Raw genomic sequence first — 17,499 nt, 5'->3', positions numbered from 1 at the left:
CCTCTCCTGACTTTTTACTGAACACGCATGACATTGGTTCATAATTCCACAATTAGAATTAATTGTAAGAGGTGTTTTGTTAGGGTTAGGGATCAGGGTTGGGATTAGGCAATTAGGGATTGGCTGATGCCAATTTTTTGAAAAATGACCAGTGGCAGCTAATATCAAGATATGGATTTACAGGATTGGATGTAGAGAGCACTGTTTATCCAGCTACTGTCATCTGGTAAAAAACGTTACAGCAGCGAAAACATAGCGGCTGCATTGAATTACAAGGTTAAAAGGAAACTACAAAAGGGAAGTGTGTCTTTGGTATGTTGATGAGGGTGGTTGCAGATGAATAGTATTTTTGTGGTGTCAGGTCCTGGTCTTGGTCCTTCTGTTAAAGTCTCTAGGGCTACGTTCACACTGCAGGCAAATGTGGCATGAATCTCATTTTTCCCCCCTCATGTGAGTTAGGTGATGACAGTGTGAACAGCCCAAACATGGAATCTGATCTTTTCAGGTCAGATCTGTGGCACTTTCATATGTAGTCTTAAATCAGACACAGATCTGATGTTCTGCAATTCGACCGCAGTGTGAACGGTTATGTCAGATTTCATGTGACTTTTACGTAATCTTTGAGCGACATGCGTCATCATTCTGTGCTGCAGACATCATCTACCCCTCAGCAGCACAGTAGAACAGCACACAGGGCGATTACAGTACCACAGAAAGTTGTTTGTTCATGTTGCAAAAGAATTTGAAGTTATAACTGGTGCTTGTTAACTAATCTAGTTAACGATTGAGGCACGGGTTGATCGCGAAGCCGAAAAACATCGTGGGTGTTGCGGATGGGGGATCTGTGTGCAAATAAGGAAGAACTTTCTCTCCGAGAGAAAAAAAGGGCAGGTGCTCGAGCACACAAACCGCCCTTCTGCACGTGTCTGCTGTTTATAAGGAAGTAAAATTAAATAACTCCACAAACTGAGATAAACCAACTCCGGCTTCACAGTTCAGTCTGCGGCTGGCTGCTTATTAACCCCTGATGAGTCCGCTACACCGCCTGTGGTCAGAGCGCCACGCACAGCGCTTGTCATAAATCACAAATGATCAATGTTTTTTATCATCACAGGAGACTTAATTTTATTACTATTTTAGATCTCAAATGCCGAAATACACAAGTAATAGCTAGGGGTGTAACGATACACTCAGCTCACGATACGATGTGTGTCACAATATAATGTTCACGATTCGATATGTATCACGATATTTGGAATAAAAATTTAAAATTTAACTGAAATGCAAATATTACCAAGTAAACTATTTTTTATGTATTTCTTTTGTTTCAACTTGTTAAACTAAACCTTCTTTAAGAAAATAAATTAAACAGGCCTGTCTCTGAAAATAAAACAATTTAAAAACTTCTTAAAAATATTATTGAAATGACAGAGACAAAATTAAGGAACAATTTAAGTAAAGGTGCAAAAAAAAAAAAGCTTTCTATTCCAATTGAATTTAACAGTAAGAGCTTAAGGCTTTGCTTGGTCACTTGTGTTTTTTGTGTGTGCAAAAAAAATCCACATTTCCAGGTATTTAATTCATATTTAATTAAATTCATTTAGAGATATCTGTAATTACAATTGTGACTAGTCAAAACTCATTTAGAGATATCTGCAAATATTTTTCAATGGAAGTCAATAGAGGAATATGACTAGTCATAATATATTTGCAGATATCTCCAATCTGATTTCGTACTAGTACAATTGTAATTGCAGATATCTCTAGATATCTGACTAATCAAAATATAATTAGAGATATCTCAAAATATATTTATGGATAGTCAGAACAAAGGTTTAAATGCTAAAACGGCTTGCCATACGCGCGCGTCTATCAAAGTCCGCCCTCTGTAGTAACAGCTCAGGTCAGCTCACGTCATGTGTGATTTTGCGGCGGGAACATTATATGAAGACAGAATGATATTTTAGGGTGAATTGTACCCTATAAATACAGTATGTGACTCTTTTAACACCATTAGGAGGTATCCCTGTCGCTGTGCAAAGTATGTAAATCACTGTGAAGACTTTAAAACTTAAGATGTTTGACCCAGTATGCGTGTCAAAAAGCGGACGAGTCTAAAGCAATGACTGTACAACCGAAATGTTGCCAGACGTCTGATTTTGAGAAGATGGGCCATCCTCTATTTCAGCTCCACTCATCTTGGTCTGCTAACATTACTGCTGCTGCAATCTGAACTCACGTGCGACAGCAGGTGGAACAGAGCTCACGTGTAAACAGCTCAACTAATAAGAGAAAACGGACGTCATATCGTAATCAAATCGTCATAACGCCACGATGCATATTGTTACATTTTTGCATCGCAATAAATCGTACAACGATAAATCGTTACATCCCAAGTAATAGCAGAACAATCATTTACAGTTCATGAATTACACCACGGTTGTCTGTGAAAAGGGTAATAATAATATAAGCATGATCTGACAACGTGCTCACTCATGCAGCACTCACGTGTGTTGATAATTAGACATTTTGTGCTCTCCGTAATGCACTTTTGCGCATGCTGGTCAGTTGAGGACCATGATCTGTTGACACTGCAAATCTGATATTGGCCACATTTATAAGAGCAGTGTGAACAGCCATGCAGAAAAAAATCATATTTGAGCACTAAGCCTTGCAGTGTGAACATAGCCTAGGGTGAGTACACTCAAACTACAATCGGACTCCTTAGCAGAGCAGATGACATGTAGCAGTCATCCTTGGCAGTAGGGCTGCAGCAAACAATTATTTTGAAAATTGTTTAATTTACCTATTTTAGAATGAATAATTATTGATATGATAGTGAACTTAACGAGATTTATACCTATTTAATGTACAAGCTGGTACCCTGTATCTTCTTCCTGACGGTGTCAGCTTGTATTAATTATGCAGAATAGAGCTTACATCATTTTAAGGCTCTGTGTGTACACATGTTGGGTTAGATTACTAACTGCCAAGAGGCACGGTGTCATTTTACATGGTTAATTGTGATTGGTCTGTCTCGTAAGTCTTTTCTTTAGCATTAATATGGGTTGGTGTTGCTGTGCTCAACAACCCAGTTTTTGCCCATTCTTTACAGGGAAACTGTTTCTCATCTAGTGTAAATATCAGACTCTTGCTTTGGGACACCACATTAAGACTACATATTACTTCTTTAATCAGGTGAGGAACTGAGTTAACATTAATACCAAAAATGTCATTTAAAAAAATTTGTTAGAATTTTTTTAATGTTTAAAAGCTAATAAAGCTGTTTTTAATGATGATCTCATGAACTTTTAGCTGTGTTGTAGCTTCTGTATTGTATTCAATTGATGCATTTCTTTTAATTCTTATCTTTAAAAAATATTCACTTGCAAAATTCTTTTTAGATCTGAAAATGTCAAGCACAAATGGAATATTGCCGTGTCGCCTGGGTTTAGTTGTGACGTTAGCAGGCATCGTCTGTTTGAGCATTATGTTTTTCTGGTTTTCTCCTTCACCGACGTGTCCTCCTCAATTTGTTCAACAAGTTCAACATTATGAAAGCAGCTCTGCCAAAAGCAGCAACTCTCTTACTGACACAGCAGAAAACAAACCTATTCTTCTGATGTGGTTCTGGCCTGAAGATTTCAGATTTGACCTGAACGACTGTAAGAATATCTTCAATATCGATAGTTGTCTGTTGACGGTTGATCAATCTCTCTACAGCGATGCAGACGCTGTCCTCATTTATCACAAGTCTATTAGTTGGGATTTGTCCAATCTTCCTCCGTCTCCTCGTCCTCCATTTCAGAAGTGGATTTGGTTTCATTTGGAATCACCGACCAACACTCAGAAGAAGCCTGGTCTGGAAAACCTGTTCAACCACACTCTCAGCTACAGACAGGACGCTGATATTTTCACCAGGTTGCATTTGACAGTAAGGAAGAAACCAGCTGATGACTTCGTCATTCCCAAAAAAGACAAACTGGTTTGTTGGATTGTGAGCAATAACGCTCCTGTAACAGGTGTTGGTGCAAGGAACACATTTTATCAAGAGTTCAGCAAACATATAAGCGTCACTATGTTTGGAAAGGCTTACGCATCACATTTAGATCATAAAGACTACTATCCTACCATTGCAAGCTGCAAATTTTACCTTTCCTTCGAAAACTCCATCCACAAGGACTACATCACTGAGAAGATTAACGGTCCTCTTTCAGTAGGAACTGTTCCTGTGGTTTTGGGTCCTCCAAGAAAGAACTATGAAAACTTTTATCCCAGAGACTCCTTTATTCATGTGCAGGACTTCCCAGATCCAAAGTCAGTGGCAGAATATCTGCTTCAGCTGGATAAAGATGAAGACGCGTATCGCAGGTACTTTGACTGGAGGAAATATTACTCTGCAACTCCTCATTTACTGCAGCAGCAGGAGTTTGATCTGCCCATCTGCACTGCCTGTGACTATATAGCCAAACACAAGGAATATAAAGAGATCCATGACCTTTATGAATGGTATTTCAATTAAATTGACTTAAAGAATCTTGCCACAGAATGGAATTTAAGCAGATTACACAATGGACACTATTGAATGTTGGATGCCTTTTATATCCTCCTTTGATTCTTGGCATGGACAAAGCAACTGTTGAATTAATAAATACCATATGTTTTTTCACTAGTGGTTGTTTCTGTTGATTATGTGCATTGTTTAAAAAGTTTTGGCTCTTTAATAGCTTATTAAACGATAAGCCAACAAAGAGGATGCACTGCTCACACGTCAGCTTATATTACTGCAAACCTTTCTGTTATTACACCATTTACTCATACAACTAGGCTTGGCTTGCAGCATGAACCGTGATCATGGCTGACCAAACAGGATTACATGATTTTGGTTTTGAGTTGACAAAACTAGGCTTTGTTGGTACTATGACTGATTGCCAGCTTAATTTGTTAACTCAGGCTTTGATCCAGAGCTTATGTAATATTTGCACATGAAGGCAGCACATCAGCAGCAAACAACCAATGCATGCCTGTGAAGGTGTGTATTTGTGGATCAGGGCTGTCATGATTATGAAATGTGCCTGATGATGGCAAATGTTACTGTAACTTGTAACAATTCATCCTCTGCCTTTAAGACGAGGCTAGGGCAACACAAAAGTGGCTAAAAATGGGATTTGCAATATTGTTGACTTTTGCAATAATGATATTTCTTGCTACTTTTTCCTAGAGAAATCTATTTTTATTGGCTGTTTATCTAAACAATTCAACCCATTATGAGTAGCTTGGTTTTAGGGGGGTGGTAGGTGTAGATGTTGGTACAACACAATAGTTTGGATAGTTTATGCCATGTAGGAGACATTAAATAGATCAATCAAATCTCCAGGAAGTTTGGACGGCCAATTTGGAGCTTAAGTCCCACCCACTTGGAGCTGACCTGCCCATTTGGAGCTGGCTCCGACCTCTGTTTATACCTTTCTTGCTTTGAGAGGTTTGTTATGCACAATATTAAGACCAGCCTCCTCAACAGATATGATCTGCTCCAGTTTTCATACCATTCAAACCACTCTACAGACAATGCAACTTCCTTTACCCTCCACCTGGCTGTTACCTATGTAGAAAATAAAGACTAAAATTCTGTACATTAACTTCAGCTCCGCTTTCAACACAATCCCACAATAGCTCATTTATAAGCACAACCAGCTGGGCCTTAAAATCTCCCTCTGTAATTGGATCCTGGACTTTCTAACTGGACAACCTCAGTTCGTGTCAGCAACAACACCTTGAGCACTATCCCACTGAGCACAGGTGCCCCACAAGGCTGTGTGCTCGGCCCACTTCTCTTCCCTCTAACAACCTGCCCTTTAATGTGAAAAAGACAAAGGAGGTTGTGATTAACTTCAGGAACTCTGTTGACCACCCCCTATTCACGATGTAGACAGCTACCACCACTACTTTCCTGGGGTGCACATCACAGGATCTCACCTGGACCACAAACACCATGTCTAAATCCAAGAAGACAAAACAAAACACTTTCTATGCTCGCCAAAAAGGGCAAATGTCCTTCCAGCCATCCTCACCACCTTCAACGGGAACCATTGAGAGTTTGCTGACTAGCTGCATTACTGTCTGGGACAGGATCTGCAGAGCTGCTGACTTCAAGACCCACCAGCATACAATAAAGACAGCTGAAAAGCTGTCATGAATGCCTCTCTACCTTCCATTCAGGACATTTTCCTGTACTATAAAAAACTCCACCCATTCCTTCCACAACCTCTTTGAACTATTGCCATCAGGAGTATTTCTATTCCAATTCTTGTTCAAGAGTATTAGAGTCTGTTCTGCTAGACTTCTCAACAGATTCCTCCCAAAATCTGTTAGAACCATCAACTCCAGTTATCTTAACCCCCCACCACCACCACCACCTCTGAAATATTATCCACAATTCCAGCTTTCAAAAGCAGGATCCAGTCTCCTCTTTACGCCACTACCATACACGGACACCTCATACAATGATACAGTTCTGAGTGTGCCTCACACAGGTGAGTGATTTTGACAAACCATCTTTCATCTCCTTGACACTTTAAGCAGCACTTGGAACAGTTTTGCACATTTGCACCTGAAACTTTATTACAATCACTGCATATCTCTAAAGAAACCTTGTCACACAGGTGAGTGGGCTTGACAAACCACTTGTAGAAACACTTTTCTCTCTTTATGCATTAGACACTTTACTTAAACTCCATCTTATAAGGGCTCAATAAGGAAAACAATGTTTACCAAAAACCTGTTTTCTTCGACCTTAAAAACCTCTTTTGCACAGTGCCCTGGACAACACTGTACGGTCTTGTGTAAAAGTGCTTGTAGCACCAAGAACAGAATTTAAACAAGTCATTTTACTGATGCACTGACTACATTTCTACACAAACAGATCTTATGCTTTCATTTTGTAGCGTCTGTTGTACAAACTCAAACTACTTTAGTAACATGCATATGTCTTAGCCAAATGCAAAAGCAGAGGACTAAACTCACTTTCAAGAGTTCACACTATTGCTATTGCTTGATAATAGTTGCAGGTTTGGCATGTTGTCCCAGGAAAGAACCCTGAACTCAAAAATACTTGAGCTCAGGGCTTCCGCTTAGTCATATAGCATAGAAAAGGGTCCAGGGTCAGGTAGGTCTCGAGAGCTTCCCTTGGTTAAGGAGGAAAGGGGGATATGGGGTGGATGGGGGGAATCTTCTTAAATGAAGATAAGGAAGGTAAGACAAACTGGGATATTTAATGGAGGCTTGGATTTATCTGATTGGTTTAAACTGACAGTGATTGGTGTTGCGGAACCAGCCACGATCAAGCACACTGTAGAACATGATCCTCTCAAAATGAATGAAACTTCTTATAGTTTGACAAACTGCAACTGTTGGACCACATAATGTATTATTGAGACTTTTTAGGTGAAAATGTAGTTGTTTAGATTAAGAGCGACCATTCAGCCTTTCATTCCCCAGCTAGATCACCATTGTGATGGACACTAATTGTAGGTCCTTTTAAATAAAATTTCAATAAATTTTTCCAAGAGATGGTTTTGGTCATTTAAGCACGTGTTTCCCCTACCATTATTTTAGGGAGAGGGGGTGAATAAGTGCAAATAGATGCAAATTATTGCTGTGTGTTGTGAATGACGTGGAATGCTGCAAATGTGCAGGATTTGCCTCATTTGCATCTACAGGGTGGGCCATTTATATGGATACACCTTAATAAAATGGGAATGGTTGGTGATATTAACGCCCTGTTTGTGGCACATTAGTATATGTGAGGGGCGAATAAATAACTCATTAAAGAATAAAGTTAAGTTTAAAACCAAGCACACCATTGTTTTTCTTGTGAAATTCCCAATAAGTTTATTAAGGTGTATCCATATACATGACCCACCCCGTACTCTGCAAGTTGTGGGATTACTTTTGTGTAAATGTGCATGATCTGTGTCATGTGACGTTATCACTACACATTCTGCCAAAGCCTGTTTAAACTAGGCTAAGTGTGTTGTATCAATTGCTATGCTTGCCATACATTAATGGCATTTGATTAAAGTTTATGAGGGCAAATACATTGCTTGAAAATGAGGTGCACAGATGCATCATTTAATACAAGAACTACTACATATGGAAAGAAGAAGAGATGTGTAGAGACACTGAATGTGGAGTTTTCATTTTACAAAGTCAGTAAAATGGAAAAGTTTAGGCCCATGCACACAGTATGCTTTTTTTCTTGTGTTTTTCGTTGGCGTTTAATGTGTCATGACTAAAAAATGACACTACTGTGATCTTCCACACCAATGTGCAAAACGGCAGGGGTTAAAGCGTAATTTTGCTTTGAGGTGCCTAGCTAAAAACTTCTCCACCAATCAGATTGCCACTTTTCAGAGCTGCTACAGTATTTTTTTAGAGGTTTTAACCTTTTCGATAGGACAGCAGAGAGAATTGACAGGAAAGCATGGGGAGCAGAGAGAGGGATAGGGTCGGCATAGGACCGCGAGGCGGAATTGAACTCGAGTTGCCATGAGCACCGGAGTGCATGTGTCGAGGCACTAACCACTACACCTCTGGCACCAACGTCAGGGGGGGATTTTTGCATGTTCACTCTGCTCAACGTTGATGAAAATCGGCTGGGTTTGAATGGAGAAAAATGTCTCAATGCTAACGATAAACGTTAGTGAAAAGCATTCCAGTGTAGAGAACTGCGCGGGACTAAATTTTGAATCCCGATCCCGCCCGTTTCGCCAGGTTTTATTCCGAGCTTGACCACTTCCGCTTATATTCAGCATTTGTTGTCCCGCTGCCCATCCCACCCCGTTTTCTACCCGCTGTGCCCGATCCCGCTAACAAGCGGGGGGAGAACAAAACTGAAAATCACCCAGTTATACAGTCGAGTTATACAGTTGAAGCTGTCTGTATAAACACACACACACACACACACACACAAACACACACACACAGCACAAAGCTTTCTCTCTCATTTGTGTGCACACACAAACACACACACACACAGCATTAAACAAGCTAAACGCAGCATCACGCTGTCTCATTCACACATGCATACATACATACTTGCGCTCGGTCAGGAGTCGGGAGCGATATTTGCTAGACCGCCCACTCCGGTACAAAATGTAACGTTACCGACCGCTCCCGCGCTTAATTCGGAAATTTATTCCCGTGCCAGAGAAATTTGGTCAGGTCCTGCGGCTCAGATGCAGACCTCTATTGCAGTCTGCATGAACCTTTACACTTCCAGTTAAAGAGGATTTGTCAAATAAGTAAAGAATTAACCAGCAGGTGCAAATTAACACCAATTATTGAGAGGATCTGAAGGCGTTCTCCAATGTTGGTGAGTGTTGAAACATGATCAATAGGTCATGGTAACATGTTTTATGCCACTTTATTTTAAAATAAGTTCATCAGGTTTCACCTCATCATATGGTTTTTATGTTATTTTAACTTTTTTTAAATAAGTTAGTCAGGCTTCAGCTTTATTTTTTAGGTCATGCAGATTTGATGTCTTATGTCAGTATAATTCCCATAAAAATAAAAAGTTTTCTCATTTAAACCTGCTTTAAACTAGGCTAAACCTGTCCTATTCCTCATAACCAGAATATCTAGTATTGCCATAAACCATGGCAAGCCTCAGGGTATGTTTTATATAGTGCAACTAAGAGACTGTTCGATTGTAAGCAAATACCATAAAACTATTGAAAGTGCAAAGCAGTTTTACATTTTAAATTATGCATAATAATGATCTAACTGTAGCATCATGATACATTATTCAGCATTAGGCTTGACATTACTGCAGGTCCAGTGATGTTTTTATGATGTTGGAATACTTTATAGTTTTATTGATTTGTTGTTTCGGCCTATTTGTCGTGTGGTAATTTTAATTCAACTCATCTTTATTTCCAGAAGGCTTTTACAATGTCCATTGTGTTATAGCATCTTAACAGAAGTTCTAGCAGATTGAAACGGTGTCAGTCCTGTTTTCAAAGTTGAAGTTCAGTTCGGTGTGGTTTAAAATTCACTGCTGAAAGTCCAAACACTGAAGAGCAAATCTATCGATGCGCAACTCCACAAATCCCAAACCATGCAAGCCAGTGGCAAGAGTGGTGAGGAACAAACTTCACCAATTGATAAAAGTAAAGTCTATTACAGAACAGCATTTCCTAAGTGTGTTATCATATCCTAACAGATCTTACAAATAGGAAGAAAGTATTGCGGAAACCTCCTAACTTGATAAAACAAAATCCTAAAACTATTTGAAATTTAAAAGCTGCCCAAACTTCTAAAATATTCTCAAAGCTAATAGAAAAAAGAATTGCTTACAATAGTGCTGTGAGATTACATTTACAAACAACAATTTTCCCAATGTTTACATGCATGGCATAACCGATTGAATGCTCATCAAGTAAAGGACAGGTGAACATTTATTGGTCATAACTGAATAGCAGGTGCGCTCGCGTCTCTTTCATTTTCATGTGAATGCTACGGTTGGGCCGACCAACCCTAGGGAATGCGTCACCTACTTTAGCACTGACTGATGTTTTAGCACATGGACATGCATTGTAACATGCACAGAGTCAGTTCAGAGAATAATTAAAGGAAGAGCGCAATGTAAAATACAATTTTTAAATGAATTGCTTTGCGCAAGCTCTCCTGGCTAAACGCAGATTGCGAGGGCTTAAAGGGAGCAGTGGTCGTAATGTCGAACGAAAAAAGAGAAAATGACAGCTGTGAAACATAACCAGCTTTGTCTTTTTGTAGGAAACACACTTTAGATCTTTTTAGGGTAAGGTTTTTGAGTTATTGTCGCTATAATTGAATGTGTCAGGAATATTGAAAACAAAAGCAACTGAACCACGGTTATTTCTGGCGCCCCCCTGGATGTACAGCGCCCTTAGCATTTGCCTATACTGCCTATGCCACGGGCCGGCCCAAAGTTGGCTGAGTGTTGTAAATACCTGCGCTCACCTCCCTCGCGACAGAGCGCATAGGAGATAAATGATGTCAGTACATAACAGATTATGAAAATTACTAAACCGATACTGAATTGTCCGCGTCTGCATCACGGTGCACCGGAAAAACAATTAATTTTGACACCCCTAATAATCATAGATTGTAGATAGTGTGTGTTTCCTTAAAGTAATTCACCCTTCATTCAAACATCTCAGATATGTAATATGTGAACATATTTACTGTACAAAACCTGTCAGTGAACTGCGAAGGCTAAAAAAAAAACTAAAATAAACATTTATTAATCGTAATCGAGTAAATATTCAATTAATCAAGATTTTAATTTAAGGCCAAATCACTCAGCCCTACATTTCTCCATTATGGAAATGACTGATATGAAACCGACACTTGTGTTATTTTGGTAAATTGTTTGAAAACATTGACATTTTTGGGCGTTTTACAGTATTGTAAAATGCAGACCTACACAAGCAACTTGTTGTCACTATTTTGTTGTGAACTTTTCTTCCATATCAAGTAGGGTTGCTCGATTTTGGGAAAAATCATAATCACGATTATTTTGGTCAATTGTAATCACGATTATTCCAAACGCTTATTAGTTGAAGTCAAAATTATTAGCACTCTTGAGACCTTTTTTTAAATAAATATTTCCCAAATGATGTTTAACAGAGCAAGGAATTTTAACAGTATTTCCTCTAATATTTTTCTTCTGGAGAAAGTCTTGTTTGTTTTGTTTTGGCTAGAATAAAAGCAAATTTAAATATTTTGAAACCTCTTTTAAGGTCAATATTATTAGCCCCTTTAGGCAATATATATTTTTGATTGTCTGCAGAAGAAACTACTGTTATGCAATGACTTGCCTAATTGCCCTAATTAAGCTTTTGAATCACACTTTGAATTTGAATGTTTGTATTTAAAAAAAAAATCTACTAAAATATTATGAGCTGTCATCATAGCAAAGATACAATTAATCGGTTATTAGAAATGAATGATTAAAACTATTATGTTCAGAAATCTTCTTTCCATTACACTGAAATTGGGGGGAAAAGGTTGCTAATATTCAGGAGGGCTTATAATTCTGACTTTAACTGCATTTATTATTTTCCTCCCTGCAAAGGAAAGAGAAATAAATACAATAAAATAAAAATATGAAACAAACTGTGCTTTTAGCATCTTCACTGTAAGAAAAACACTTTAGCTACAAAAGTCTTCAGTGAAGAGCAAAGAAGGATTTTCTCATTGTTTTATTAATCGTGATAAAACAGGCGGCAGCTGTGCACTGCAATAATATCCAGCTGCAGGCCAGCAGAACCACACACGTTTTAGGCACACACAATCTAGGACACACAATCTAGGCAAACCATATATGGTTACGACGGATGTTAATGTTATTAACGCCTTTAACATCTTTTTGAACATCGTCATCGATATATTTTGATATATATGATTAATAAATATTGTACAGAATAAACAATAGTGTTTACTTTACTTTATTTCACAAATATTGCGATCGAGACGGCCGAATGGGGAGCATTGTTTCCGATCGCCATTCAATATAATAGACTGAACAGTTTTAAATCAGTCATCATAGCTGATCAGTCATTATTATCTGACAATAGTATAGTAGATACTTGTTTGCTGGCCTTGCTGAACGATCTTATTTGGACAGGTTTAGTTTATATAATGCATTAATTTTTGATAAAGGAAATAATAGCAAGTTAATATAGGTAATAATACATGATATGTAATAAAAATCTTTTTACATGTAACAAATGTATAACACTATATTAATATTTTACTCAAGCGATTTAATAGTGTTTATTTATTTGTTTAACTTTCTAATAATCTTTTAATTAATGATTTCCTACATTTAATACTGTAGTAATTTATAGTAAGCAATAAATTGTAGTAAGCAAAATTTAGCCATAGGAACAAATTAACTATTAATAATAATAAAAAAAAAAATATATATATATATATATATATAGTTTGGTAAAAGATAGCAGTTTATATATAAACTTATTATAATCAGATAATCAGTTAAGATAATCAGTTTATATATATATATATATATATATATATATATATATATATATATATATATACATATATACATATATATATATATATATATATATATATATATATATATATATATATATATATACATATATATATATATACATACATATATATATATATATACATACATATATATATATACATACATACATATATACATACATACATATATATATATATAGTTTAAATGATTAACTATAGTAGGCTAATATATTTTAAAGTGACATTATTGTTTGCTTTTTATATTTTACAACAAAGTGATTTTAACCAAGTATGATAATATTAAGATCTTGAATTAATTTATTACACTTATTCCAACAATTAGACGGTCTATGATTTATTTGTGTATGTGGACACATGAATAAAGTCATAAATGTCTTTAACCAATTATATTTATTTAAATAGGCTAATTTGAGTTCAGAAACCGCAGAGATGTTAAAATGATTGTAACGATATAATAATAATAATAATAATAATAATAATAATAATAATAATAATAATAATAAAAATAATAATAATAATGACTGAAATGGGAAACCATACTTGTAAAATTCAATAGTTGGTGACCATATATGGTTTGCCCAAATCGTGTGTCCTAGATTGTGTGTGCCTAAAACGTGTGTGCTGCGGGCCTGCAGCTGGATATATCTCGTGCACTGTCACTTTAATGGTTTCGCTTTCACGTGTCTTTTGATTCTCAACTCGTTTATTACAAAATGAGGGTTAATATGAATAATCACTAAACACAGCGTTTTGACACCTCTTTGAACATTAAAGCGCTCACGTTAATGACTTCAGATGTGTGTTCTCTCTGCTCGTCACAATGTGCGAATGAGACCAAGTGCAGATTATTCCATTATTTACCGCCCCCTGTCCAGTTGTCCTCACTTGTTGCTCTTAAAAGTGCGAAAGACCGCATGCTTGTGTGTGCGGCGCGCAGACAGTCAGAAGCATGCGGTCTTTCACACTTTTAAGAACAACAAGTGAGGACAACTGGACAGGGGGCGGTAAATAATGGAATAATCGTTTATCTTGATTAATGGTTTTTCATAATCGTTAGAAGCCATAATCGCAATCGGATTTTCCATTAATTGCACAGCCCTAATAGCAAGATTGATGTGCATGGAATTGCTCTTCTAGAGTTACTAAAACTAAAGTCTGAGTGCTTTTGGTATCAGATAACATTTTTCCTTTATTCATCCAGCACAGTAACTAACTTGTTTTTTAAAGCTCTGACAACCTGTTTATATCTAATACCTTACCTACAGCAAGGTAGAGATTGTGTCCAAAACAAGTGCTCCAGGTGTAGCTCTAAAATGCTTTTGCTGTTGGATAAATATCTATTATATGGTTACTGTATTTACATCATGTATGAGCCCTCTGTTGTGTTTGTTTTAGATGAATAATTGTCAAGAGGGGCGGTGCCATGGTGATATTTGCATACTAAATTGTGATTGGTCAGTGTCATAAGGTCTCTTCTAAAGCATTGGAGCGTCTGTCAGGTGTTTCCATGCTCAACAACCCAGATTATTGCCCATTCTTTTCAGGAAAGTCATGTTTTAAAGAAACACTTCCGTATTTCTGGCTATTCATTTAGTCATCAGATGCTGGCTTTATGTGACAACACTCTGCGATCTGTTTCTTCTCTAACCAGGTGAGGAACTAAACAAAAACATTGATACCAATAATGTCATTAGCAATAAAGTGGAGTAGGCATGTTAAGGATAATTAAGCTTCTGTTTCATGATTAACTTACACTGTGCTGAAGCCTCTGTTTGTCATGATATATTGAATTCTTTTAAATTAGTCTGTGAAAATGCATGATTACATTTTCTCTTCAGATCTGAAAATGTCAAGAACAATTGGCTTATCACTGTGTCGTCTGGGTATTGTTGTGGCATTGGCAGGCATCGTCTGTTTGAGCATTATGTTTTTCTGGTTTTCTCCTTCACCGACGTGTCCTCCTCAATTTGTTCAACAAGTTCAACACTATGAAAGCAGCTCTGCCAAAAGCAGCAACTCTCTTACTGACACAGCAGAAAACAAACCTATTCTTCTGATGTGGTTCTGGCCTGAAGATTTCAGATTTGACCTGAACGACTGTAAGAATATCTTCAATATCGATAGTTGTCTGTTGACGGTAGATCGATCTCTCTACAGCGATGCCGACGCTGTTCTCATTTATCACAAGTCTATTAGTTGGGATTTGTCCAATCTTCCTCCGTCTCCTCGTCCTCCGTTTCAGAAGTGGATTTGGTTTCATTTGGAATCACCGACCAACACTCAGAAGAAGCCTGGTCTGGAAAACCTGTTCAACCACACTCTCAGCTACAGGCAGGACGCTGATATTTTCACCAGGTTGCATTTGACTGTGAGGAAGAAACCAGCCGATGACTTCGTCATTCCCAAAAAAGACAAACTGGTTTGTTGGATTGTGAGCAATAACGCTCTTGGAACTGGCGTCGGGACAAGGAACACGTTTTATCAGGAGTTCAGCAAACACATAAACGTCACTATGTTTGGGAGGGCTTACGCATCACATTTGGATCCTAAGGACTACTATCCTACCCTCGCTAGCTGCAAATTTTACCTTTCCTTTGAGAACTCCATGCACAAGGACTACATCACTGAGAAGATCAACGGTCCTCTTTCTGTAGGAACTGTTCCTGTGGTTATGGGTCCTCCAAGAAAGAACTATGAAAACTTTTATCCCAGAGACGCCTTTATTCATGTGCAGGACTTCCCAGATCCAAAGTCAGTGGCAGAATATCTGCTTCAGCTGGATAAAGATGAAGACGCGTATCGCAGGTACTTTGACTGGAGGAAATATTACTCTGCAACTCCTCATTTACTGCAGCAGCAGGAGTTTGATCTGCCCATCTGCACTGCCTGTGACTATATAGCCAAACACAAGGAATATAAAGAGATTCATGACCTTTATGAATGGTATTTCAATTAATGTTTGATTAGGGCTGGGCTATAAATGGTATCTGTATTTTATTGATTGTGTACCATTGTCAGTAACGATTAAAAAAAAAAGTTAGGTATGACGTTTCGGTTTGAAGCACTGAAGTTTTATTAAAATGTTGCAGCTGAGTGCACGCCTTGCAAGAAACGCCAATGAGCTTAAGGTGTAAGCTTGTCATTTCCAATGGAGATGCTCGACTTGAACAAGCATGGAGCACCTACTTGAAAACATCAGAACTTTTTAGAATACCGCGAACGCACCATGATTTGTGTATCTAAAACTATGTAGAACTAACTATATTATCGATAAAGAAAAAAAGGATGAAATATTATAGTTTGATAATTAATAACGTCCAGCCCTATGTTTGATAACTTCTGATAGTGGAGCTTATGATGAGGATTTTGATTGAGGTGTTGGACAATTATGTTTAATAGGATTGTGTGAAGTGAAGATTACAGTTGAGGAGATTAGACTTCGTTATCTGAATTCTGAAATTGTCCATTTCTCACTAACATTTGGTTCTTAAACACAGCTGATGTTATGGCTATTACGTTCACACGCTCAACAGATATAACTGTGATTGGCTGCAGCGATCATCGCTTTCTGCTCTTCACCAAGTGCTTAAACAGATCTTTAAAAGATGAATCAATCCATCATTGACCAGACATACTGGCTGTTTCTCAAAATCAAGTACGCAAAGTTCGAACTTGTGTCCTCGGAAGTTCATACTTACCAAGTTTAGACTTGGAAGACCGAACTCCCGAGGACACAAGTCGGGTATTTCAAATGGAACGGCAGTGTACTTTATATCGTCACTTACTTCACCATGGATTCTTTGGTTTTACTGCACAATAACAATGAAATGATTAAACTATATAAAGACCCTGTAATTAATATTATAAATCTACATTTTTGATTTAAGAAAATGTACACATATTCATATAAATGTGAAGTAAAATGAGTTATTACGCACAGACACGTGTCTTTGATTATCAGATTTAATAAACTTTAATGGTAATTATACAAGTATATACTCAATAAAAAAAATAAAGTCATACACGATAAGAAATAAAGATTATGTCAAACAATTTGGTGAGCAGACAAGCAGTGTAAAACATGGTAACGTAATTAAAGACAATTATAAAAGGTAAGAAAATAACACTGACAAAATAATACACCTGAGAACAAATAATAGATTTAAAAGACCAAAAACTCTGCTAGATATGCACACGATGAAATAAATATCATGTTTTTACTGCAATGGAGTGATGAGATCCAACCAGGCCGAAGTAAAGCTGCTCTCGGCGGGGGAGCTGATGACGGCTGGCTGGGAGTCGGAGTCCGCATAAGCTGAGGCACATCGCCAAAGACGCGCCATCTTTATAAACAAACTGCTGATTCCAGTTTAAAACAACTACATTCTCGCCTGAAACACTGTTAACTTT

General features: G+C 37.5%; 3 protein-coding genes across 5 annotated transcripts in view; all 3 read left to right on the top strand.

Annotated features, from left to right (window-relative positions):
- fut9b.3 (fucosyltransferase 9b, tandem duplicate 3) overlaps positions 1-4,672 on the top strand; it is a 67,547-nt gene extending 62,875 nt beyond the window's left edge. Inside the window, 2 exon segments of the mRNA NM_001008604.2 lie at positions 3,116-3,198; positions 3,405-4,672. Of these exon segments, the coding sequence (NP_001008604.2) occupies positions 3,413-4,522 (1,110 nt within the window). The 5' untranslated portion in view covers positions 3,116-3,198; positions 3,405-3,412 and the 3' untranslated portion in view covers positions 4,523-4,672.
- fut9b.1 (fucosyltransferase 9b, tandem duplicate 1) overlaps positions 1-17,499 on the top strand; it is a 107,238-nt gene that overhangs the window by 62,875 nt on the left and 26,864 nt on the right.
- Positions 14,485-17,127, top strand: fut9b.2 (fucosyltransferase 9b, tandem duplicate 2). 3 transcript variants are annotated; one of them, XM_073909011.1, is made up of 3 exons: positions 14,485-14,543; positions 14,634-14,740; positions 14,928-17,127. In XM_073909011.1, the coding sequence occupies exon 3, from the start codon at positions 14,936-14,938 to the stop codon at positions 16,043-16,045; it is 1,110 nt and encodes a 369-aa protein (XP_073765112.1). In that variant the 5' UTR covers positions 14,485-14,543; positions 14,634-14,740; positions 14,928-14,935; the 3' UTR covers positions 16,046-17,127.

Source organism: Danio rerio, chromosome 8 (assembly GCF_049306965.1).
Source record: "Danio rerio strain Tuebingen ecotype United States chromosome 8, GRCz12tu, whole genome shotgun sequence".
NCBI classification, from domain to species: Eukaryota; Metazoa; Chordata; class Actinopteri; order Cypriniformes; family Danionidae; genus Danio; species Danio rerio.
Note: the sequence above shows the minus strand (reverse complement) of the source record. Positions and strands in the feature narration are given on the sequence as shown.

Bases quoted from the DNA above. Each gene is read 5' to 3' on its own strand.
- fut9b.2 (XM_073909011.1), top strand. From the start codon at position 14,936: ATGTCAAGAACAATTGGCTTATCACTGTGTCGTCTGGGTATTGTTGTG.